Source organism: Exophiala mesophila, assembly GCF_000836275.1.
Source record: "Exophiala mesophila strain CBS 40295 unplaced genomic scaffold supercont1.3, whole genome shotgun sequence".
NCBI lineage: Eukaryota > Fungi > Ascomycota > Eurotiomycetes > Chaetothyriales > Herpotrichiellaceae > Exophiala > Exophiala mesophila.
The window spans coordinates 3,121,722-3,142,926 of NW_015622506.1; the positions used below are offsets into that span (position 1 = coordinate 3,121,722).

The following is a 21,205-nucleotide window of genomic DNA, read 5'->3' on the forward strand; positions in this document are numbered from 1 at the left end:
TGTACGACCCTCTCATGGCCTGGATATGATGCGGCTTGTAATGCAGTGTTATACTGTCCTCCTCGGATATTGACATCGGCCCCTGCGTCTAGCAGAATCTGTACGACCCTCTCATAGCCTCGATATGATGCGGCTTGTAATGCAGTATTATAGTGTCCTCCTTGAGTATTGAGATGCGCCCCTACATTTAGTAGTATCCGCACCACATTCTCATGGCCTGAAGATGATGCGGCTTGTAATGCAGTGTTATCGAATGCGGCTTGAGTATTAACGTGCGCCCCTGCATTTAGTAGAATCTGCACCACATTCTCATGGCCTGAACATAATGCGGCTTGTAATGCAGTGCCACGGGGTCCTCCTCGGGCATTGACGTGCGCCCCTGCATTAAGTAGCATCCGCACTACATTCTCATGGCCTGAATATACTGCGGCTTGTAATGCAGTGTTATATCGTCCACCTTGAGCATTGACATCGTTTGTTCGTAGCAATGTATCCTTAGTGACCTTGGACAATCCGACGGAAGCCGCGTAGTACAATGGTTGGGCTATATCAGTTGATTTAAGAGATGGGTCAAAATGGATCCATGGATAATCAGGGTCGCAGAGCCGCACCCATAACAACAAGGCCCCAGTTTCCACGGTTAACAGACTTGATGCGAGGTCAAACACTGTACGGCCATCTTCTTCATCGATCTCTTGTGCATGCCGCCACCAATGCTCTGCGGCATACCGAGCCAGTGGATGCTGAGCCACTACTTTCCTAGTCAGAGGTCCCTCGTCAGCCAGGTACAATAGGTAGCGCAGACACCCTTCGGAAATCAGGCTGTGACAAACTGTGGTCTGGAAATCCGAGCGAAGCGCACTTCGGTCCGAAAGGAGATATTCTTTCACAGAGAAGTGAGCTAACTGAATCTGCGTTGTTTGGCCTTCAATGATGATAGTGTTGCCACTGCCGTCATCAAAAATGACAGCATTGCAGCTGATTAAACTGGAGCATACAACCATAACATCGGCGGGGTCGGGAAGACGGTCCTCTGGGAAGAAGCCTCCATCTTCTCCGTCCTCAATGGCAAGAATTTCCACTATTTCGGCCGTATTCAGAGGACGCATGGAGTAGCACAACCATTGCAATACCTTGATCGCATCACGAAGGTGGCCCCTCGATTCCAGATCTTGTAATATTCGGTCGTACGTTTCATCCAGTGTCTTGGGCAAGGTTGATAGTGCTTCTCTGAGCGCTCTCAGCTTGATACATTGTCGAATCGATTCCAGCTGGCAGTACACCCATCGAAACCTGGTCTATCGTCAATACTCGAGACATTTCACACAGCAGACATGTACATACATGCCATTGGCCTTCTCCATCATCACAGTGATGATTTCGGCCTTGACCACCTCAGGCCATATTGTCAGCTTGGGGTCTGTGGCTAGCCGATCCCGAACGTAGACCTCGATGTCCTCGTCCACAACAGCCCTCTGGATGTCGATGTTGTAGTTCGAGATCGGTCTTAGGTGGTCTTCGATATCTTTCTCACGACGACTTGTGGCCATTACGCGAAGCCCGGTTAGCTTTGAGTTAACTAAATCGCAGAGAAATGTCAAGAGATCTTCCCGATCGGTACATTCATCCAGCGCATCCAAGACAATGTACTTAGATCCCATTCGTTCCATCGTGCTCTGGAGAAGTGATTGGATTGCATCGTCAGACGGCTGTCCACTTGTACACTTTTGACGTAGCTGCTCCAGGCCCTGTAGACCGTCACCTGATTGTTGTGCCAACTGGAACAATAGTGATCGAATCGCCATTCTTGACGACTGCTTCTCAGAATCATTGAAGTCGAAATAGAAGTAGACAACTGCTATGCCCGGCTGAGAGGCCTGGTGCTGGATTAGGCTTTGCAATGCCGCCGCGCTGATCGACTGGTCAGCATCATGCTTTTGTGGGGAACGAGTCCTTCGCTAAGGCGACTCACCTCAAGATTGTCTTGCCACAACCCGCTGACAAGCTCTGTTAGTCCCAGTGGTCACCTGTGGTTGTCCAACACTTACCATTGCCGTGCAACCACATCAGGGAAGATTGTGAGCTTTTCCAACTATCGAAGTGAGTTCCGTTTACTAACCACAATCCAGTCTCTGGGTGTCGCTTCTTGAGAGCAGCGTGATAATTCGTTGACGGGTCTGGGACGCCCAACCATTGCAACAATCGATGCTGCAACTCTTCTGTTCTTCGATCAGCCCCTGCTCGTTTACCTCACCAAAATGAGATGATGGCCTCGCTCACGATCAGCATGGGATTGCAGCCGCTCGGTACGTATATTAAGCTGCTCCATCTGGTTTCCCAAATTCCCCACGTCACCGTGGATAGCTTGAGTTAGTGTGCTTGTCATATCAGCGACATCTCAGCTCAAGCCTGGTTTTGTACTCACAATAGATCCTCAGTCAAGGCACATTGGATCAGCGACTTGACCCGCTCCATCCTCTTCAAAGCATCATCTACTTCCGACTTGGTGAACTTCCACATCAGTGCCGATTTGACCTGATCTCTTTTCCTTGACGATGATATCTGTTCCACCATCTTCTCAAGAATATCTTTGAACTGGTCGAGTGGCCCGTTCTCCCTCCCTAGTAGCTTCACTTGGTTCAGCCATGGATCGCTAGACCGTGCTTCCTCCACTCGGAAGCGCAGGCGGGTCAGGAGTCCGTAAAGACTGCTTGCCTCTACCGCCACCTTCGCCTGCTCTCTCGTGGCATGTCGTACGTCATTGACGTAGACCATCAGCTTCGTCGTCAGCTCGAGGATCGTAATGATGCTGGCCGTGATCGAGAGAGGGTCCATCGCGCCCAATATCGGATCGGATAAGGCTGTCGTGAAGTCTCTGTTGTCTAGCTAAAAGTCTAGGAAAGGGAGAGGGGGGAGGGAGAGAGAGAGTGTGTGTGTTTTGGGATCTGCCTATGTTGCAAGATGCCAGGGTCCTGCCTTGTGTTGTAGTTGCAGCCGTTCCTTCGCAGGATCGGCCCTACAAAGACAATCACAGATGGATATTCGTCGGTCGATGAATCAAATACTCAATAGCTTGCTCAGTCGTCTAGTTACAAAAGGACGGGAATTCATCATTGAACTGCGACATAGATGAGGCTGACTCGTTAAAACTGCCTTGCATCAGGCTACAAGAAGTGCGCCTGCAGTCCTCGAAGGCGGCTCTAAGAATAATCATACTTGGACCAATTGCTGAGATCTTCTACGTGGTTACGGTGTGTCAACCCCTGTCGGAGGATAAATTCACATGTCACGCACACAGGGTATTGGGCACTAGTCATTTGACTTAGCGCCGACAGCATATGTCTTTCTTGGGAGTGAGGCAGAGAGGTCCGTCATCTAAAATACCTTATGATAGATGCTATGATGATACTAGGTAGCTCGCATGGCCCATGAGGACAAGGCAAGGGAAGAGAAAACAATTCCTTTTCTTTCCTGTTCTTTTCCATTCCCTCTTTTCTTTTTATCGTCGTTGTTGTTTCGCTTGAACGCAGCAAAAGTGAAATCAATGCAAGTCAATGCAAAGCCAGGCAAATCCAATCCAAGAACAAAGAAGAATAAGTCAAGACGGGACAAGACGAGAGGGGACGAGATAGGGAGGCATTGGAGGATAGAGGTAGAGGTAGAGATGAATATCACTACCATCGTCACCACTGACCTGACCACTAACACCATCCTCACTCATCATCATAGCTCTCTTGTTCGTGCCACATCCTCCATCTCCCCTCTCGTATCCTCCTATCCCACCATCGACAACTTCAACGGCACAACCCAATCAACCCCAAAATCCACACCATGTTTCCTTCTTGAACCATGTTTCTGCCAGGCCGCCGTTGAAATACCAATATCCAACACCCAAACCTGCCACGTCGACTCCACGCCATCCATGGCCATCGCCGCCAATAAGCCCGTCTTTGGGGCCCCTAGACTCAAAATATATCGACTTGCCATCACTAAACTCTGCCCATCCATTTCCGTCAACAACCCCGACGTCGCCGACAATCCGCAAGGCACATCAATCGAAACAATTGGAGCAGTCCGATTCGCCCATCTTGTCATTTCCAGTACTGTAGCTTGATCATCAGTCCTTAATTCCTCAAACGTGACATGCACGCCGAGCACAGCGTCGACAATCATATCCGGACTGGGTCCGCCAGCCGTGAGTTTCGCTTGGTATTCGTCCCAGCGATCAACGTAGCCGGAACCTTTTTTGTAGATGGTTAATTGTTTTCGCACGATTTCAAATAACAATTCTTCTCGTTCGCCGCCGAGGATCACGATGGTGACTCGTAGACGTCGGTTTCGTAGATGTCGTGCGGCGGCGATGGCACGGGCGCCTGATTTGTGGTTTCCAACGAGAAACACCACGTTGCGGACGTCGGGGAGTTTGAGGATTGCGGCTGCGATGCTTCGTCCGGCGTTTTCAGATAGCATGTCTTCGGTGAGGCCGAGTTCGGATATACAGAGTTGTTCTAGTTCGAGCATTTGTAAGGGTGAAAGTGAGTGGCATGGTTTATTGTTGTGACCTAATCGGAAACATGCCCTTGGTCCTGTGACGGCTCCGTTGATGGGGGATGCTGTGTGCAGGCCGGCCAGTGGACGAGGTGATTCGGTTCGTTCTAGATGTGCAGGTAAAACGCTCCCTTTGCGAGATGCTAGTGGCCGTCTCGATCCGGCTCGTCGTGATCCTCTGCCGCTGGAATAGTGCCCTTCGAGTGTGTCGTCCTCAGTCTCGCCCGCTTCGCTCTTCCATCGATCTTTGTCGTTGTTGATCGAGGGTGTATCTAGTACATTCTCCGTGTAATGTAGATTGCGTCCGCCGTTGGTTCCAGGCCGTGCTTGTCGGTTGAAACTCACTAGTCGGTCGCCTTCGGGTATGTTATCGTCTTTTCGAATATCGTCAAACACTCGTCGTTTGTCGAATTTGGACAGGTTCGTCTCAAAGTCAAAGTCGCCCAGATCTTGGATATCGGTCGCATCCTCGGTCGCCCATCCATTTTGATCCTCCACTACCTTGCGCCCTCTCTGGCTCTTTTTCTGGACTGCTGGCCTCGGCACTTCTTCAATCAATGGGGTCGATCGCCATCCTTTTCCTTTGCCGGGCTTTTTCGCCGGCTTCAACGGAGCATGATTCACGTCCTTCATGTCGATGATACCTGGTCCGGTTTGCGATGGAGCCAACGAAGTAGCATGGACGTTTGAACCTCCTTGCTTTCCCTTAGCGACCTCGTGCCTCGCGGGGGTAGGTGCTCCGCCCTGGCTCATATTCAACGCATCAAACGGTTCTGTCAGTGTCGCAGCAGCCGAACCTCTCTTGGCCGGTTTACGAGGCAATGCTGTGGCAATACTGGACACGGAGCTGCTACCAACGGTCTGTTTGCGCGGAACATTCAAAGACGGGCTACTAACGGCGCCGTCTGCGATCATGATGGGGGAGATCGGAGGAAATGAGTGCGGAGAGGGGTTCGTTAGGGAGTTCTGTCTCGTGCCTGAAGGCGGTCTTGCGTAGCTGATGATGGCCGGGTCGACAAAGGCGGCGGCATTCGACGGTGGGGGAGGGACATTGTCATGATGTGTGGCTGCCACAGGGGTCTTTAATTCCTCCTCTTGAGCTCTACTGGGTTGAGAAGGGGACACTTCGAGGTCGGAAATGGCAGAGGACTCGAGGACATAAGAGGCTAGACGTTGTCCGTTCCAGAGCAAGAGTACTGGTACAATGTTAGCATGACAGAGAATCATAGAGGCGAGGCCGAAGGGGGACTTTGGTATTTCCTTACCGTCACGTAGAAACAATTTCTGATCCAAGACATTGGCCACTACGCCCTGAATTTGAGCATTGGGAGGATATTGTAGTGTGATCAGGATCGTATACCCGATGAATGCGTCGGCCATGGTGAGAGAGAAGCCCAGAAGGCCCAGGTTCAAAGGTTGAGGCGCAGAGGTTTATCGAGTGGTTCATGCAGTGTGTGGTTGATCGACGCGGGGTTGAAGAGGATGAAGGGTTAGAAGGATGAATGTATGCTGCGAGGTACAATGTGTTGTGAAACAGAGGATCTGAGGATGTCTGCGATGTGATGAGATGTAATGTGTCGTTGGTTGGGGTGGAAAAGTTGGTTGAGTCTTGATTGATGATTCCCCAGATTTTTTCCAGAAGCGGATGAATCTCGAATCTCGAATTTCGAATCTCGCTCGAATCTGATCGATGCGATGATCTGCGCATCTAAACAACGGACATGCAAGACTTAATTTTAGTAGCAATTAGTCCCGACGATTAGGTATATTACTATTGTACCATAGAATATTCCATCTATTATTAGAGTGCTAGATTGTCTATAGATTCACGTGTTTCTTCTACAAGACTTCATCCTCCAGATTATTGTCTGCAATGACCATCTTGATCTCGACAACAGCAATAACCATTCATATGCCGACTTCTAATCCTACAGCTCTAATGCCTAGTGTCTTGTACAACACTTCGATCCATCACCACTCGGCTCCCTCTCAATCATGCTCGCGAAGCCCTCAATGCCTCTTGCTCGGCAGCCAAAATCTCCTCGTACGACAAATCATCGTCATCAAAGTCATCAACAACCACTGCTTGGGATGCCTGTTTCCCACTCCGAGCCACCGTCGTCACACTGGGTTTGCGTGCTAACAATGTCTCATGCCCACTAAGCTTCGAGTAAAAGTGTAGGACTCGGCTGTGCACCATGACCTTGCGTTCGTCAAACCCTAATACTTGTAATCCCTCTTTTGAAGTGGCTCTGCTCAATGCGACATATGCCTGACCCTTCTCAAACACCTTCCTCAAGTCCACTTTGACTCGATTAAGTGTTTGTCCTTGAGCCTTGTGGATCGACAACGCCCATGCCAGGATCAAAGGCACCTGGACTCGTTTGGCAAGCACCTCACCATTTTGTGCCTCTGTCTTCCATTCGTCGGGTGTACAGAGAACTGCTCGAGAAGTGCCGTCTGGCAGATTGAACCTGACCATTGGCCAAGTTCGAGTCGTCCCTGGGGCTCCAAGTTTCGACCGTGCTGCTTTAATCTTCTCCTGCGCTGCCGCCCGATCGGCCTCGGACGTGCCTTCGTCTTGAGCCAGGAGAAAAGTCGGCTCATCGTCGCGGTAGGTGAAGAAGGTCCCCTCGTCCATGAATGATTGAACAATGCCCAGAGATCCATTCACGAGTTGAGTGTCAATGTTCTTGATCAGCATCACTTGAGAACCCTTCTTGAGTTCGAGTGTTGAGGGGGCAATGAAATTCGATAAGAGGCCCTGTCGCATCTTGAGATCCAACACACCTGAGTCGACCGCATCGTACGTCATGACTTGACCCGACAGCTTGCGCATCCGATTCTGGTTCGCATTTTCGACTTCTTCACGACGAGGATATCTAGAGATTGTTAGGGAGAACAGTGCGAGGACCGGGGATTAGGGCTCACAGTTCAGTAGCTTCTAGTTCATCCTGAAAGTTCAACGGTCGAGACAGCTTCTTGAACTCTCTGATCGTCTCAGCACTCATCTTGCCTAGTCGCATTTCATTCAACATGGTTGCAAATTGCTCATCTTTCTGTCGAAAGACGTGAGTTAAAAGAATGGTGTGCTGAATGCACGTGTTCCATGTGACTGCGTCGAATACGAACTTGGCTTCGGTATTGCGGTCTGGTACAGGTGGGAGCTGGAAAAAGTCGCCAGTGAAGATGAGCTGGATCCCACCAAACGGTCGACCATTATTCCTGAGAGTTCGCGCGATCTGTTCCAGTTTATCAAACAAGAGCCCGTCCACCATTGAGATCTCATCGATGATCAGGACTTTAGTTCTCAACCATCTCTGCCGAGATTTCGTGTTTCGCTTGATCTTTTTGACCAATTCTGGTGCTGGCTCCTTGCCTAAGCCGATCCCAGACCAGCTGTGAAGTGTTTGACCCTCAAGAATACAAGATGCCAATCCTGTCGATGCCGTAATAGCTATTCGATCGGGTTCCGTTCTGTACTTGTGTTTGAGCTGGGCTATGATGGCTCTCATTAGAACCGATTTACCAGTACCGGCCGAGCCTGTGAAGAAGACACTTTTTCCTTCATCCATGACGGCCCTGACAACTGCTCTTTGTTCATCACTGAGGAACGCATCAGCCAGTCTTGGATTGGCAGTCTTTTGCGCATCTGTGGCTTGTAAAAATGATTTGACTGATTTGTCCATCCTAGACATGGACGTGGCCTTATTTGGACGTGTTGACGTGGCCTTTTCAAGCATTTCATTCATGGCCGAGCTGCCGCTGGGCTTACTCTTGGACATGACTGCCTGTGGGGGTGCCGCATATTGGTCAAATTGCCCTGTGTGTTGACGACTTTGGACACCGGTAGTTGATACAAATTCCTTCCCACCACCAACAACGTAATCTCTTTTACTCTGAGCCTTTGTCCACCCGGTGGGCGCATCTGCTGCATACCTGACGGGCTCCAACGCCGAAGACGAAAAAGAGGCTGGGAGGGTTCGTTTTTTGGTAGGCCGGAAAGCTTCCTGTGGCCGACTTGGATTCTGTTGAGGTCTGACGCTCGGAGCCTCAAAGTGGGATGGCGGAGAGGAAGACCAGGGCACTTCTGCACTGCCAGGCGGTACTTTCGAATGCTCTTTGGGTGGGTTTGGAGGTAGAGATGGATAAGATACAGGTTCCGGCTGGGGAAGACGGGGATATGCGACTTTGGTAGGCTTTTCAGGTGACGGGGAAGTGAGATCAATCATGCTCTGGCTAGAGTTCTCGTCGAAGGGTTGCTGATGTAGTGATGCAAGACTACTACTGGTGGTGCTGAGACTGCGATCGAGCTTACGTTTGGCCGGGAGGGTCGATCTATGGTTGGCGTTGATGGCTGACGCATTCGCCTGCAGAGGGGAATATTTCCTCTCCGTCAGAGGGGGCGAGGCATCCTTTCTGATGGCCCTTCCTAGCATGATTGACTTGATGAAGGTGGTGGGTGACCTCAAACCATGGATGGAAGAGCGCAGGACAAAATTGGACGCTTGTGTGTGCATGAACAGAAATTGATGGTGGTTGAAGGAAGGTGCAATGCACGATGTTGAGCAACAGGAAGGAGCACTATAGAGTGCAATGACAACGGAAGGACCACCACCTTTGCAGCGGCAGGAACGCGGTGTCTGGGATGTACCTGCCTGTCCAGCTGGCAAAGGGCAATAGGAAGGCACGGAAAGTAACAAAGTAACTCTAAGAAAGAGGAGAAATGCGACAGGTCGGCCAACACGCGTAAGAGTGGAAGACAAATTTGTCGCGTTGAGGGAAACTCTTGGCATAAATGGAGGCAGGAGGGTGGGTGACAAAACTACAACCACCAACCACAACCACCGCGGAAGACTACAATCCATCTTTGATCACCACAGCATCGAGTTGATGACAATTAGCTGATTCCATTCTCAAAAATCCGTACAGTCTGCATATTGGACAGAAGGGGTATCCAGCTGGTTACTCAATCAGTTGAGCAAGTAATCACTAACAAATTCAAGTTGATCCCATATGAATGCCCACTGCGCTGCGCTGCGCTTCCGTTTGCATCATCTAACCGCTCTCAAGCAATCCCTCATGTGCTAGGCTAGGCCTTGGCCTCGCTCAATCGCTAGATCAATTTCATGGCTCGGAAACACACAATCTGCAAAAACTTTTCATCCTTGATAGGTGGGATAATTGCTGGGATATGACTGAGGCTGATACAGACCACTTGGCCCATTTTGCCCGCGACCATAACCTCCCGCCGATGGAGGCATTTGAGGATAGGCCGATTGTGGAGACTGCGCATATGGACTTGCCAGATGATTTGAGTCCCACACCGCACGACCACCGGGACTAGGACCTATAGAAGGAGTCAATGATATACTCTCAGATCAAAGCACCACCGACATACCTTGAGGCGTGATTGGGTTGTGCGCACCATACTGGGAGAAATAAGGCGTTGCTGGATTGTATGCGCTAGGTGTCGTGGCAGAACCAAGCGATGTTTGAGGGGAATACGCATCGAACTGTCCTGTGGGAGGACGATCCTTGCCCCACTGTCACTTATTGTCAGTTACCCTCGCCATCGGTCATCCCATTCTCAGGCTCTCACTCACCGAACATTTCAACGGTCTGCCGTTGACGTTGTAGCCCGACAGTTGGCAGATGGCCATGGCGGCATTCTCATGCGTGTCCATTTTGATGAATGCGAATCCGCGGTCGGACTGGAACCGGGTTTCCACCACATAGCCAAAGTTCTGGAAGAGTGGAACCAGATCGTTTTGTGTGGTGTATGGTGTCAGATTACCCACATAGCAAGTCGTCTGCCAGCTAGGAGTCTGGTTGACCACCATATCAAATGACTGCACACCTTGCGTGGGGAAATGATGATGTCCGAACGGCGTGGTGGGGGTCATGCCCATGGCGGCCATGGCTTGCTGTTGCGAGATTGAGGGTTGGCCTTTTTGATTTGCCCAGTTGCAACGAATGGCACGGCTCCCAAGCCACTCACCATCCATGGCCGCCAGCGCCTTTTCAGCCTCGTTGCGATCACGAAAAGCCACAAACCCATAGCCTCGCGAGCGCCCGGTCTTCATGTCCCACATGACCCGTGCCTCGGAGATGGTCCCAAACGCCGAAAATGCTTGGTTGAGAACCTCGTCATTGACCTCATTACTAAGATCGCCAACGAAGATGTGAAAGTGGTTCGAGGTGTCCTCCTTGTTGGCGGTGTTGGACTGGTAAGCCCAATTGACTCGAATCTCGGCCTGGTGGACTCGGCGACCGTTGAGGGTGTTCATAGCACGGTCGGCCGCGCCGGGGTCGTCATATTCCACAAAGCCATAGTTGAAGCCCTTGGAATTGAAATTCTTATCCGGAATCACCTTGACGCTGGTGACATGGCCCGTAGTCTCGAAGATTTGTTTCAACACATCTTCGGTGACTCGAGGGTCGAGTCCACCCACGTATAGAGCCCTCTTGTTCGGTTCGGGGGCAGCCCTGCGCACCACTCCACCAGCAGAGGTAGGCGACAGAGCGGAAGCGGGAGTCACCGCTGTGGGGAGAGGATTGGTGTTGGGTGGAATTACCACCGGCGCCAAGGCGGGAGGACCCATTGACAACGAGGCGCCCGTGTGCCCGTTGCTGGCTGCGGCAGACTCGTGCCCCGGAGCGCCAGCTGCAGATGCAGCGGGAGGTTGCGAGGACGGCAGCGATGTCGGTGTGACGTTTTCTGTCATGATGTTGAATTTTGCCTTGATTGATTGATCAAGCAGGGAGAAAATAGATGCTCGCGCCAGGCGGGGATATCGGGGTGGTCGAATCCAAGTGCGTGGTCAACTGCGGGGATTGGCTGTGCACGGTGGTGCAGGTGGTCAAGTGAGATAAGCTGGATATGGATGGCGTGAGGCGGGTCGTGGTAGCGGGCGAAAAAAGAGAGGCGTGGAAAACTGAGGAGGAACGGCTAGCACGATGTGGATGAAAGCCAACCCTGCAAAGATGAAGCTGCGGCAGCAAAGGCAGCAGAAGATGACCAATGTGCGGACAAGCTGAAGGAGTAGAGGCAAGGCGGCAAGGCGGTCGCTCGAGAGGTCGCGACTGGATGGCAACTGGATGGGCGTTGGAGGCGCAGTACCGCGGAAGGCAACTCGAACAGGACGGTGGGAGGACTCGAGAGGGATCGAAAGAGATTGCAGGCGCTGGAGGTAGCAGGAGACGCTCGGAGAGGACAAGAGGACCAGAAGAGAAGAAGCAGAAGAGACAGGTCAGAATTTCGATGGTAGAATTGGTATAGTGCAAGTGGTGCTAAAGCTGCCAGTTGAAATGGAAGGCAAATGGCTCGACGTGAAATTGCTTATCCAACGCCCTTACTTGCAATGCAACAATTTAAGCGATAAGACTCAGGAGAGATGACACGACTCGAAAAAGAGACAAACCAGCAAAGGAATCGAAAGAGAAGACGATGTTGCTTGAGTCAACAGGATGAGTGGGAGAGGGAGGAAGAGGGAAGAGAAAAGAGAGTTTCTGGAGAAGCGGAAAAAAGGTTGAGATGAAAGGCGAGCGGCGGCGGCTGCGGCTGCGGCTGTGACTGCGTCTGTAGAAGTAGCAGTACCACAGTAGTAAGTATTACCAAGTAGTATCTAATCTAGATACTTAAGTACAGCTTGTAGCTTGCAGCTTAACATTCTTATTACAGAGTCAGAGAGTCTTGCTGACTGGGTTCCCAGGTTTCGGCCGGTAGCAGTCATGGGCCCTTCGGTCCTTATTGGACTCAGTGATTCATGGGCGAGGGGTGAAGCTTGGAGAGCCACATGGAGACCCAGTTCCCACTCGATGGACCTGGAAAATATCCAGGCCTTGCCTTTACACAGTGCATTGTCCATCTACAGACCTTGATGAGTCATGGCAAAGACTTCGATCCATCATCTGTTTGAATCCATCAAAGCTCACAGTCATACATACTCCGTATGCACACTCACAGACACCAATCTGGTACCGTTGACGCAAGGTTGCGGTTGCTGATGATCCCTCAGGTGTCAAATGTGCCAACGGTCCGTAGTTAAGGTAAAGTTTGACGGCTGGGCGCGTGCTCGGGCCTTGCCTAAACTGTGGATGCAGCCCGAGGGGCCTATGCAAACTTTGGATGGAGGGACATCATGGGGGCCGAGGCGCTGAGGCGGCGTCGTAGCTTCCACGCCCAGGGACACGCCACGGGTGCGATAGTTATGGCTAATGAGGGGTTTCCTTTACCTTCCAGCCAAAATGGATAGCTACATAGGTACGCTAACAACATGCACCCACCGACTTCAAGATGTCAGACAGTTGCCGTTTTCATGCTCATGTAGCGTCACGAACATATAATCGTAGGTAGCCTTAAACAAACAGATAGAGGACTCTTCAGGCTACCTATTCTGTGGCGGACTCCGCGTGTTGATCCATTGTCTTGGACTTTGGTTCGTGTTTGGCTCAACTTCCGCCAATTCTGACAGCTGAACCCATGCAATCACTACACCATCTGATTGCTGAATGGCCCCCAATTGCAGAAATATCTTCGACTATTGATTTCTTGATTGAATAGCCATCGTCATCTTTCGCCAGTCAGAACTTGCCCCTAGCCAGATTTCTCCATCATATCCGAGTATATAGCCCACAAAAAGTATGTAGGGAACTTTCCGTCTGCCCTCTGTCCCTTGATGTTTATATTATAGGGCGTTTTCACATGCCGAGGCGCCCGAGGCGCCTAGCACTCAAGCTTTCTCGCCCCTTACGGTCCAATTGTACTCCGTAGGGCTGGGGCCATTTAGGGTTCAAGCCTGCAACCCGCCTAATTTGTTACTCGATGAGCGCAATCGCCGCCTATTTTAGTTGGTCTCTTCTTAGTCAGAGGTCGACCAGCTCCAGACTCGGCCACCCAGTACTACCTGAGTCACTTGCTGCGCTGATTTTGCTTGGAATCTTCACATCAAACCCATTCATCCCATTCATTCGCCTTGCTCTCTTTCCTCTCCCATCCGCAACATCGACTCGCTATTTCTTTTCTCAAACATCTTCTCTTTCCTTCTTGTCCTCATCCTGACACCCTCGTCGATTCAACCTCATGGCGATGACCTGACTATCGCGCTCCTTCGTGTTTGTGCTGGGCGCATTTTTGTCCATATTATTGACGTGTCTACCAACCCTACTGTCACCCCTCGGACCATTTAAATGTACCAGCTGTCGCAATGGCCTCGACAAAACCCCCTTACGATCCAGTTAAGACCGTCGAAGGCATGTTCAATGGATCCGTCACCCGTATCGCCTATGCCATGAAAGACCCTCTGAATTACGCCCAATCTACGAAAGCCATTTTAGCAGAGACCGCAAAGAAGTTTCAGGATGCTCTAGACGACTGTGAAGTCCAGATCCTCGATGCCAAATGGCACCTTGAACGCCAACTGGCCCTAAACAAAGCCCGTCGCGAGGCAAAAGCAAAAGAAGAGTCCGCGGCAAATGCAAAACGAAAAAGAGACGAGTCCAAAGATCTACGAGATCCTTCACAATCGGTCGACAGAGAGAGCGCCTCCAAGCGCGTCAAAACAGATGAACCAGAGGAGCCCCTGCCCTCCGTGCAGGCCATCCAACCAACCATCCCGCCCCAAGTCGAGCCGACACCTCCCATCACTCCAGCCAGCCTCCCCCACAAGAGTCCTGTGAAGTCGGACCCGTCCAAGTCCAAAGAGCCTGACAAAGCTAAGGACAAGGGCAAGCCAAAGGCCCCCACGTCAACGCCTGTTCAGCAGCCCCCATCGAGCCAACCTGAGTCCAAGCAGAGTCAAAATGCTCCTGCAAAGGTGCCTCCCAAACAGCCCAAACCTGCAGAATCCGCTCCTCCTCCACCTCCACCACCTCCACCAGAGTCTGTCCAAACACAGTTCCCTCCGATGGAAGCCAACCTACAAGACACGCCGGCCACGGCAAACGAGGATTTCAACTTTGTCTCCATGTTTGGTGATGCTTCTGCAGGAGACCTCATGGACTCTTCGAACACTCAAATGCCGTTCAACCTTAATTTCGACGTCGATGCTGATGGCATGACTGCCGGCCAGGACCCCTCCCAGACATCCCTTCTACGTGGACTAGAGTCGTACGCAAACCAAAGTGGCGACGACAACAGCTTCAACCTTGGGGCCACGACGGAACCCTCCGATTTAAACAACATGTCTCAGTCATATCCTCAGGGTTCGGCAATGACCACCGACTTTGGTCTTCCCACTCTAGGACCCAATGAGTTCGACGATTTCCTCAACTCCAACGACATGAACTTTGACACCGCTCTTGATGATGGCATGCTGAACATGGACAACATGGACAGTATGGAGATCGACTTTGACTCCATGTTCAAATGATTTTCTTAAGAGCCTTGTGTGGAAGTGGGCAGGTTTATCTGTCTTGCTAAGTCTTCACCGGCATTGCTTACTCCTAACTGCTGTCTATGCAGCTCTTGCTCTGACTTTTATCGCGACTTCAGTAGTTGTGCGGAAGAACAGAGCGACCTGGCGACCATCTGGAGTGGGGAAACATACATCGGGGCCAATTCGGGATTGAGAATCCAAGGAGTCGTCTTTGTATCAACAGGTAAAGGGCATGCAAAGAGAGTTGGTGGTGTTTTGAACGTGATGTTTTTACGAGCGTTCGCCGGAGTTATCCCTGGGGGACGGTTTGTGGAGTTTCTTGCTCGATGAACCTTCTGGTTGAACAATATTGAGATACCCTGATACGACCATGGAATTCGGATGGTGGGAAGGGTCAATTTGGTTGTATTGTTTGTGGTGGGACGGAGATCCCCAGGACATATGTGTACAATAAAGGCCTTATATCGGTACTAAATATTCCCGGGTCGAAGCCTAAACGGCTTCACGCACACGGAAAGGGTATTTATCAGTCATGTATGCAATTTTGTCTATCAAAGACTTCGTGGCTCTTTGGTCTCATATTTGTGCAAATACTGCTGGTGACAGAATGAAGCACGTGATCGCTCGTTGCCTGCAGTTGATCACCCTGCGGCCCGCCGAAGTCAATTCCCCCGAAGTTTTCTTCCGACGCGCAGTTTCGAGGAACCGCGACTTTTCGTCGTTCGCTGTCCTCTGAAATACATCCCAAACCCAACACTTTGAGATCAGTACCACCAATAGTATTGAGCGCAAACGAGTTAAACTCATGCGGGGGTCTATTGACCCATGAGTCAAAGCACCGCGTATCTACCATAACTTGGAGCATAGAACACAAAGACGAACCTCATTTCGAACGAACGATTTGGCCGCCATGGCCAACACTGTCATGGCCGACGTCCAGGATGCCAGCTCCCAACCCTTCTCACTACGTCCACGGTTCAAGATCAGCGACCTGCCCCTAGTCAAAGAGAAACGCACGGCCATTGATGCGTTATTGCTCAAGTTTAAAAAACAAGGTGGTTACGACAGTCTGCGCAAACAAGTATGGGCCGCGTACAATACATCCGACGCCAAAATGGCTTTGACGGATTCAATCCACGCGATTGCTGAAGCAGAGATTGAAAAAGACGTGAAACTACTGAGCCGTGAAAGAGGCAAAGCTGCAACGCTGATTCAGGGCGCAGTTGACAGAAGTGGTATCTATGAGGATGTCGAAAGCAGGATCGACACGGAGATTGCCCAGCATTTATCGGCTGTCCTGGAAAGCGTACGAGAGATTCGTCGCGCCGACATTGGAGAAGAAAAAGCTGCTGAGGAAGAGGAGGCTGGCGCCAAAACAGACGAACAGTACCAGCAGGAGACGGAGACAAGGGTCAATGAAAGAGAGAAAAACAGGGCTCGGATGGAACAACTACTCAAAGAAACGGCGGAACTGAAGTTGAAGATCAAGATGGAGGAGGAGAGAAAGAGGAAGAAGGAAGAAGCGAAGAAAGAGGAGGAGGAGAGGAAGAAGAGAGAAGAAGAGGAAGCTGCGAGGAAGGCGGCCAGGGAAAAGAGACGTAAAGAAGACGAAGAGCGTGAAGCGGAGCGAATCAAAGCTCGGGACGAACGCCATCGAAAGCGTGAAGAGGAGCGAAAAGAGAGACAGGCTCGGTATGAAAGAGAGCGAGACGCTGAGAGAGACCGCGACCGAGATCGAGATCGAGACCGCGACCGAGACCGAGACCGAGACCGTCGTGATCGTGACAGGGACCGAGACAGGTCTCGCGATCGCTCACGAGACCGGCGCAGCAGAAAAGACTCTCGCGCAGAAGTGACCGAGCCGAAAAAGAGCACGGTAACTGACAAGGACCTCGAGGCTACAGCACTGGAATTACTCCTCAACGAGGGCAAACAACTGGCAGAAAAGTCAAAGGAGCGCAGAGAATATGATTTCGACAAGGCAGAAGTACAGGATTCTTCACGCAGGTCTGGATTGGACAGATTCTCAAGAAGAAGAGAGAGAGAACGATCTCGAGACAGCAATCCACGTGGTTCCGACCGACGAAGCAGATCTCGACGACGCCGATCATCCATCCAAGACAATGACAAGAAGAAGGCAGAAAGCCCAAGCCGACGCGCAGTAAGCAAAGAGCGTGAAGAAGGTGAGGCCAACAGTCGCCCCTCTTCACCTGTTCCTGCCACCAGCGCTCGAAGACCTCGTTCAGCCTCGCCAGTGGGAATCGATCGCTATGTTCCTGGAGGAGGTACTCATCGCACAGCACACGAACGAGAGCGAGATCGTGACCGGCGCCCACCGCGCGACAGTGACCGAGATCCTCCAAGAAGATTATACGACAGCCATCGAGGAGACGACCGTGATCGTGAAGGAGACCGCGACCGCGACCGCGACAGGGATCGGGACCGAGATGCAGATCGTGACAGAGACCGTGATAAAGATCGCAGTGAGCGCAGACCCCGAGATCGAGATCGAGAGAGCGAACGTGGTGACCGTGACCGCGATCGTGACCGTGATCGCGAGCGTGATCGAGATAGGGACAGGGGCGACAGATATCGAGAACGAGACCGCGACCGGAGTCGAGACAGAGATAGAGAGCGAGAGAGAGACAGAAGCCGAGCTCGTGGAGATCGTGATCGTGATCGTGATCGTGATCGTGATCGAGAGCGAGATCGTGGTGACCGTGACCGCGACCGTGACAGAGACCGTGACAGAGATCGTGACAGAGATCGTGATAGAGAGCGGGAACGCGATAGGGATCGAGACCGAGACCGAGACCGAGACCGAGATCGAAGTCCACGCCGTCGAGACGATAGAAGAGACAGCCGAAGGGACGACAAAGAAGACGACCGACGACGTGAGCGAGATCGCAGTCGAACACGTCGAGACCGAGATCCAGTTCAGATTGACCGTTATGTACCCGGACGATAGCGTCGTCAGCGGAAAAGCGGCACTCAGACGATATCGGAAGAAGCATGAAGAAGCGGAGGATACATTGGCAACCTTGATAAATCGGGTGACTGGAAACCAGCAACAATGCCAGCATTAAACAATGTGTCTGCATGTTTCCGATAACTCAGCTCAGCCTTGGATGTCGGGCGCAGATCTGGAGACAAGCCTCTCAGAATAGCTCGTTCCATGACCTTGAGACTTTGTGCATCGTCACCATTCTTCGTCCATATGGAGATATGCGTGAAGAATTGTCTTGGAGAGAAAGAAACACCCAAGACGTGATCATGCTCTGGGAGTTTCTAGATGTCAACTGGACTGCAGGGCAGATTTCAAGAAAAACGGGCATACATACGATGGGAGATGGCAGCCTGCAATTCACCGCCACAAGACAATAAACAGATTTCCTCCCACAGTCTGACAGCACGACCATTCTCCGAACGAACTCGTATCAACCAACTTCCACCATGCCGATTTTGGGGATCTTCCCACAAGGGTGTCACGCCAGAGCGGAAGATATGGATGGTATCCTTGAATTGGAGGCGATGCCACGGTAGATTGTTGAATGTGCGATAAAAAGCGGCAATATCGGCAACATGATCAATCAACATGGTCCATCGATATATGCCGTGGGACTCGGGTTTGGAATGCCATACATCCCAGACATATTGGAAGGGTAGTGGTCGGAGCTTGATGAGGACTTGTTTGTGGAGCGAAGATGAGCGGCGAGGAAGAGTTGGTCTGATTGTCCCGTCATCTTCTGACCTTGACATTGCGTCGACTGTGTCCATTGGAGTAGTTGTGGTGGTGGTGGTGACTGACGAGGACGGTATCGTCATTGTTGAGGAGGATGTCATTTTCTTTTCGTCGATCCGGCTGACCCTGACCCTGACCCTGATCCTGATCCTGTCTATCCCGCAAATGTTCTGTACCAAAGGAACGAAAGAATATACTTAGCATCAACTTCTAGTGACAATAGTGTAGAAACGAAGAAACATGTCTCTTCTCAAATTCACACAAGTACTTAAACCGAAATTAGAATTGAGGACAAGGACAGTTAACGTAACCCCAGTCTTCCAAGTGGTGGGTGCAGTCGTCATCTCGACTGCATTACACTAGATGTCTCATGTTTCTTTGCTCATCTCAATCGTTGCCGCCGAGAAGAAAGTGACGGGGATTACATGAAACATTAGATTTACATTGGGACGGGATTTACGCGCCCATGGGGGCGATAGGATGAGGGAGGTCTTGACGTACTTTGTTGGCGCTTGTTGGGGTCGAGATCTCACGGAGGATGGATGGATGGATGGATGGGTCTTGAGATGCCTACGGACGATGGATACCTAACATGCCTTTTATACATGCCTAAGTACAATTATACGAAATACGAAATATATAGTGATTATCTCTACGACAAGGCTGAGGGGAATATTATTATTCATCAAGTTAGACTATTATGGCGAGGCGGCCAATGAGGGTTAGGGTTAGGAACATGTTACACGTTTAGGCGTCTTTGGGGGAAGATCCATCGTCCAAGACTCTTCATCCAAGCCGTCTTCTTCCAACCATCCATACAACATGATGAAGTCCAGTTGTTGATGCATATGAACTACTATACATCCAATTAGTCACTAATACATCCACATCCTTCACCTGTTACCATTTATCTAGTCAGCGAGGAACCTGCTCTTCACCCTCCCCACCCAGCAACACGAGACTGGTCAAACTGGCATGTCTAGAGATTTCTCATGATAATCGCACATCAAATTTTAACTTGAACCTGCTTAACCTAGGTATTCTTAAGTTCTCCTTCCTCACTAGGAACTCTAGGATTTCGGTAGAAACATGTCACCAGATGAGGTCGAACTTGGCAATAAACGGCGAAAAACGTCAAACCCAGAGAGACCAGCAGTGAATATCCTGCATTCAACCCAAGCACAGGACGACGATGAGACGTCGTCATCAGGCACTTCATCCAGTGAGATTGAAGACATCTCAGAAGACGGTGAAGAGCAAGAGATAAGCACCCAAGACGACGATGACGATAATTCTGCCGATGACAACGACCAGCAAAACGATGACGCAGACTCAATCGAGTCACAATCCTCGAATCAATTACAGTCAGAGCTCTCTGGCACAAACGATCTCCAGACTCGATTAAAAGCATTCCTTCCACAATTACAGAAGGCCAACAACGACTTGCAAAACCCGGAGATAGCCCGACATCAGAGACTGGATCAGGTATCTGACGATGAGGAAACGTATATCGAAATGGATCTGAATCTCGGGGTCCTTGAGGAGAAAGCTCCAGGGAGGGAGGAAGATGAAGATGACATCAAGTTTGCATCCTCATCAACCCCGGATTCTCTTGACGGGGATGCAAGCCCAGAGGGTGGTCGTAAAGCTGGTGTCATGGCTCATTTAATGGGGGAACAAGAGTCAAGTCAGAAGAAGAGAAAGATTGAAGAGCTGGGATGATGAAGGTATCGATTCGTAAGGGAGAGAAATGAATTGATGCTATCCCCATCCAACAAGGCAGGCGCAACTACGCCATCACCAATGAGGGAGGAACGATCATCATATCGTGCAATCAGGAAAGAGCGCACCTGCATGTATCATCATATCAAATTCAATTGTGAAGGCGCATCCTAATCTCTTCCATGAGCCATCTCTCTTCCACCATCTCTCTTCCACCACAAGACATCCTCACGCGTAAAAGCAACCTGATACCTCCACTATCCATCGACAACAATGCTCTCCGAGGACTTCCGTCTACACCTCTGGGAAGCCATCATCCTTTGTGCCTGGATAGTTGCAGCCATTCTCGGGGCAAAGGCATTCATCTCCGAGGCAGTGTACACCGAACATCTAGCCTACCGACGTCGTAACCACAAGATATATCAAAGAACCTATATTCGCGCCGTTCGCACGATTCGGGCACAGAAGAGATACCCCTCCGACCCCCACAACCACGGTCACATTCTGCGACGGTACCAAGCACTAAGCAATCCTGCATTGAAGCCATTGCCTCACCTCAAGCATACATATGCTGAAGAGAACGCGTCTTCTTCGGCTTCGGGATATTCTGATCTCTTGGGAGCGAGATACACCCACGCTCGTGGCCTGCAGGACATTCGAACCGATTCACAACTTTCCTTGTGGCGGCATCGTTACGCACAAGCCCATGGGCAGAACCTCTTTGATACACCGATAAGCTCCAGTTTGTGATCGACATCTTCATTGACTAAGACAGATTATTGCTCGATCAATACGGAGTACTTATTTATTCATG

The 21,205-nt window shown here is 50.8% G+C and overlaps 9 protein-coding genes across 10 annotated transcripts in view; 4 read left to right on the forward strand and 5 right to left on the reverse strand.

Annotated features, from left to right (window-relative positions):
• The window catches only part of PV10_04684 (uncharacterized protein), a gene marked incomplete at both ends in the record, with an annotated part of 3,662 nt that extends 827 nt beyond the window's left edge, over window positions 1–2,835 (reverse strand). The window contains 6 exons of the mRNA XM_016369258.1: window positions 6–1,293; window positions 1,345–1,911; window positions 1,973–1,997; window positions 2,049–2,219; window positions 2,281–2,378; window positions 2,426–2,835. Of these exons, the coding sequence (XP_016225046.1) occupies window positions 6–1,293; window positions 1,345–1,911; window positions 1,973–1,997; window positions 2,049–2,219; window positions 2,281–2,378; window positions 2,426–2,835 (2,559 nt within the window). The remainder of the gene's footprint in view (window positions 1–5; window positions 1,294–1,344; window positions 1,912–1,972; window positions 1,998–2,048; window positions 2,220–2,280; window positions 2,379–2,425) is intronic.
• Window positions 2,836–3,390: 555 nt separating this feature from the next.
• PV10_04685 (YjeF family domain-containing protein) lies at window positions 3,391–6,122 on the reverse strand. Its single transcript, XM_016369259.1, has 2 exons — window positions 5,814–6,122; window positions 3,391–5,744 (listed from the first exon to the last, which is right to left on the reverse strand). The coding sequence occupies exons 1-2, from the start codon at window positions 5,926–5,928 to the stop codon at window positions 3,775–3,777; spliced, it is 2,085 nt and encodes a 694-aa protein (XP_016225047.1). The 5' UTR covers window positions 5,929–6,122; the 3' UTR covers window positions 3,391–3,774.
• Window positions 6,123–6,407: 285 nt separating this feature from the next.
• Window positions 6,408–9,224, reverse strand: PV10_04686 (uncharacterized protein). The gene is made up of 2 exons (XM_016369260.1): window positions 7,480–9,224; window positions 6,408–7,430 (listed from the first exon to the last, which is right to left on the reverse strand). Exons 1-2 carry the CDS (start codon window positions 9,066–9,068, stop codon window positions 6,542–6,544), a joined length of 2,478 nt encoding a protein of 825 aa, XP_016225048.1. The 5' UTR covers window positions 9,069–9,224; the 3' UTR covers window positions 6,408–6,541.
• Window positions 9,225–9,438: 214 nt separating this feature from the next.
• PV10_04687 lies at window positions 9,439–12,160 on the reverse strand. Of its 2 annotated transcripts, XM_016369261.1 has the most exons (3): window positions 10,155–12,160; window positions 9,950–10,094; window positions 9,439–9,898 (listed from the first exon to the last, which is right to left on the reverse strand). In XM_016369261.1, exons 1-3 carry the CDS (start codon window positions 11,274–11,276, stop codon window positions 9,711–9,713), a joined length of 1,455 nt encoding a protein of 484 aa, XP_016225049.1. In that variant the 5' UTR covers window positions 11,277–12,160; the 3' UTR covers window positions 9,439–9,710. The 2 variants fall into 2 exon arrangements, with proteins under 2 accessions (XP_016225049.1, XP_016225050.1); XM_016369262.1 differs by having other exon boundaries at window positions 9,950–12,160.
• A 1,295-nt stretch (window positions 12,161–13,455) lies between these two features.
• Window positions 13,456–15,541, forward strand: PV10_04688 (uncharacterized protein). Its single transcript, XM_016369263.1, has one exon. The coding sequence runs from the start codon at window positions 13,758–13,760 to the stop codon at window positions 14,919–14,921; it is 1,164 nt and encodes a 387-aa protein (XP_016225051.1). The 5' UTR covers window positions 13,456–13,757; the 3' UTR covers window positions 14,922–15,541.
• Window positions 15,542–15,654: 113 nt separating this feature from the next.
• On the forward strand, window positions 15,655–18,905 carry PV10_04689 (uncharacterized protein). The gene has a single exon (XM_016369264.1). The coding sequence runs from the start codon at window positions 15,838–15,840 to the stop codon at window positions 17,893–17,895; it is 2,058 nt and encodes a 685-aa protein (XP_016225052.1). The 5' UTR covers window positions 15,655–15,837; the 3' UTR covers window positions 17,896–18,905.
• On the reverse strand, window positions 17,919–18,752 carry PV10_04690 (uncharacterized protein; the record flags this gene model as incomplete). Its single annotated transcript, XM_016369265.1, has 2 exons — window positions 17,919–18,205; window positions 18,269–18,752. 2 exons carry the CDS (start codon window positions 18,750–18,752, stop codon window positions 17,919–17,921), a joined length of 771 nt encoding a protein of 256 aa, XP_016225053.1.
• Window positions 18,906–19,502: 597 nt separating the features above from the next.
• PV10_04691 (uncharacterized protein) lies at window positions 19,503–20,599 on the forward strand. The gene has a single exon (XM_016369266.1). It carries the CDS (start codon window positions 19,759–19,761, stop codon window positions 20,389–20,391), a length of 633 nt encoding a protein of 210 aa, XP_016225054.1. The 5' UTR covers window positions 19,503–19,758; the 3' UTR covers window positions 20,392–20,599.
• PV10_04692 (uncharacterized protein) lies at window positions 20,582–21,141 on the forward strand (the record flags this gene model as incomplete). Its single annotated transcript, XM_016369267.1, has 1 exon — window positions 20,582–21,141. The coding sequence occupies exon 1, from the start codon at window positions 20,665–20,667 to the stop codon at window positions 21,139–21,141; it is 477 nt and encodes a 158-aa protein (XP_016225055.1). The 5' UTR covers window positions 20,582–20,664.
• Between the last annotated feature and the right edge of the window lie 64 nt (window positions 21,142–21,205).

What these genes read in the sequence shown, in the direction of transcription:
- PV10_04689 (XM_016369264.1), top strand. Translation starts at nt 15,838, where the DNA reads ATGGCCAACACTGTCATGGCCGACGTCCAGGATGCCAGCTCCCAACCC.
- PV10_04691 (XM_016369266.1), top strand. Translation starts at nt 19,759, where the DNA reads ATGTCACCAGATGAGGTCGAACTTGGCAATAAACGGCGAAAAACGTCA.
- PV10_04687 (XM_016369261.1), bottom strand. Translation starts at nt 11,276, where the DNA reads ATGACAGAAAACGTCACACCGACATCGCTGCCGTCCTCGCAACCTCCC. An exon ending in GCAGACCGTTGAAATGTTCG is followed by an intron (nt 10,095 to 10,154) that starts GTGAGTGAGAGC and finishes AATAAGTGACAG; the next exon opens with TGGGGCAAGGATCGTCCTCC. An exon ending in CAACCCAATCACGCCTCAAG is followed by an intron (nt 9,899 to 9,949) that starts GTATGTCGGTGG and finishes CTCCTTCTATAG; the next exon opens with GTCCTAGTCCCGGTGGTCGT.
- PV10_04686 (XM_016369260.1), bottom strand. Translation starts at nt 9,068, where the DNA reads ATGCACACACAAGCGTCCAATTTTGTCCTGCGCTCTTCCATCCATGGT. An exon ending in GAACTAGAAGCTACTGAACT is followed by an intron (nt 7,431 to 7,479) that starts GTGAGCCCTAAT and finishes AACAATCTCTAG; the next exon opens with ATATCCTCGTCGTGAAGAAG.
- PV10_04688 (XM_016369263.1), top strand. Translation starts at nt 13,758, where the DNA reads ATGGCCTCGACAAAACCCCCTTACGATCCAGTTAAGACCGTCGAAGGC.
- PV10_04685 (XM_016369259.1), bottom strand. Translation starts at nt 5,928, where the DNA reads ATGGCCGACGCATTCATCGGGTATACGATCCTGATCACACTACAATAT. An exon ending in GAAATTGTTTCTACGTGACG is followed by an intron (nt 5,745 to 5,813) that starts GTAAGGAAATAC and finishes ACATTGTACCAG; the next exon opens with TACTCTTGCTCTGGAACGGA.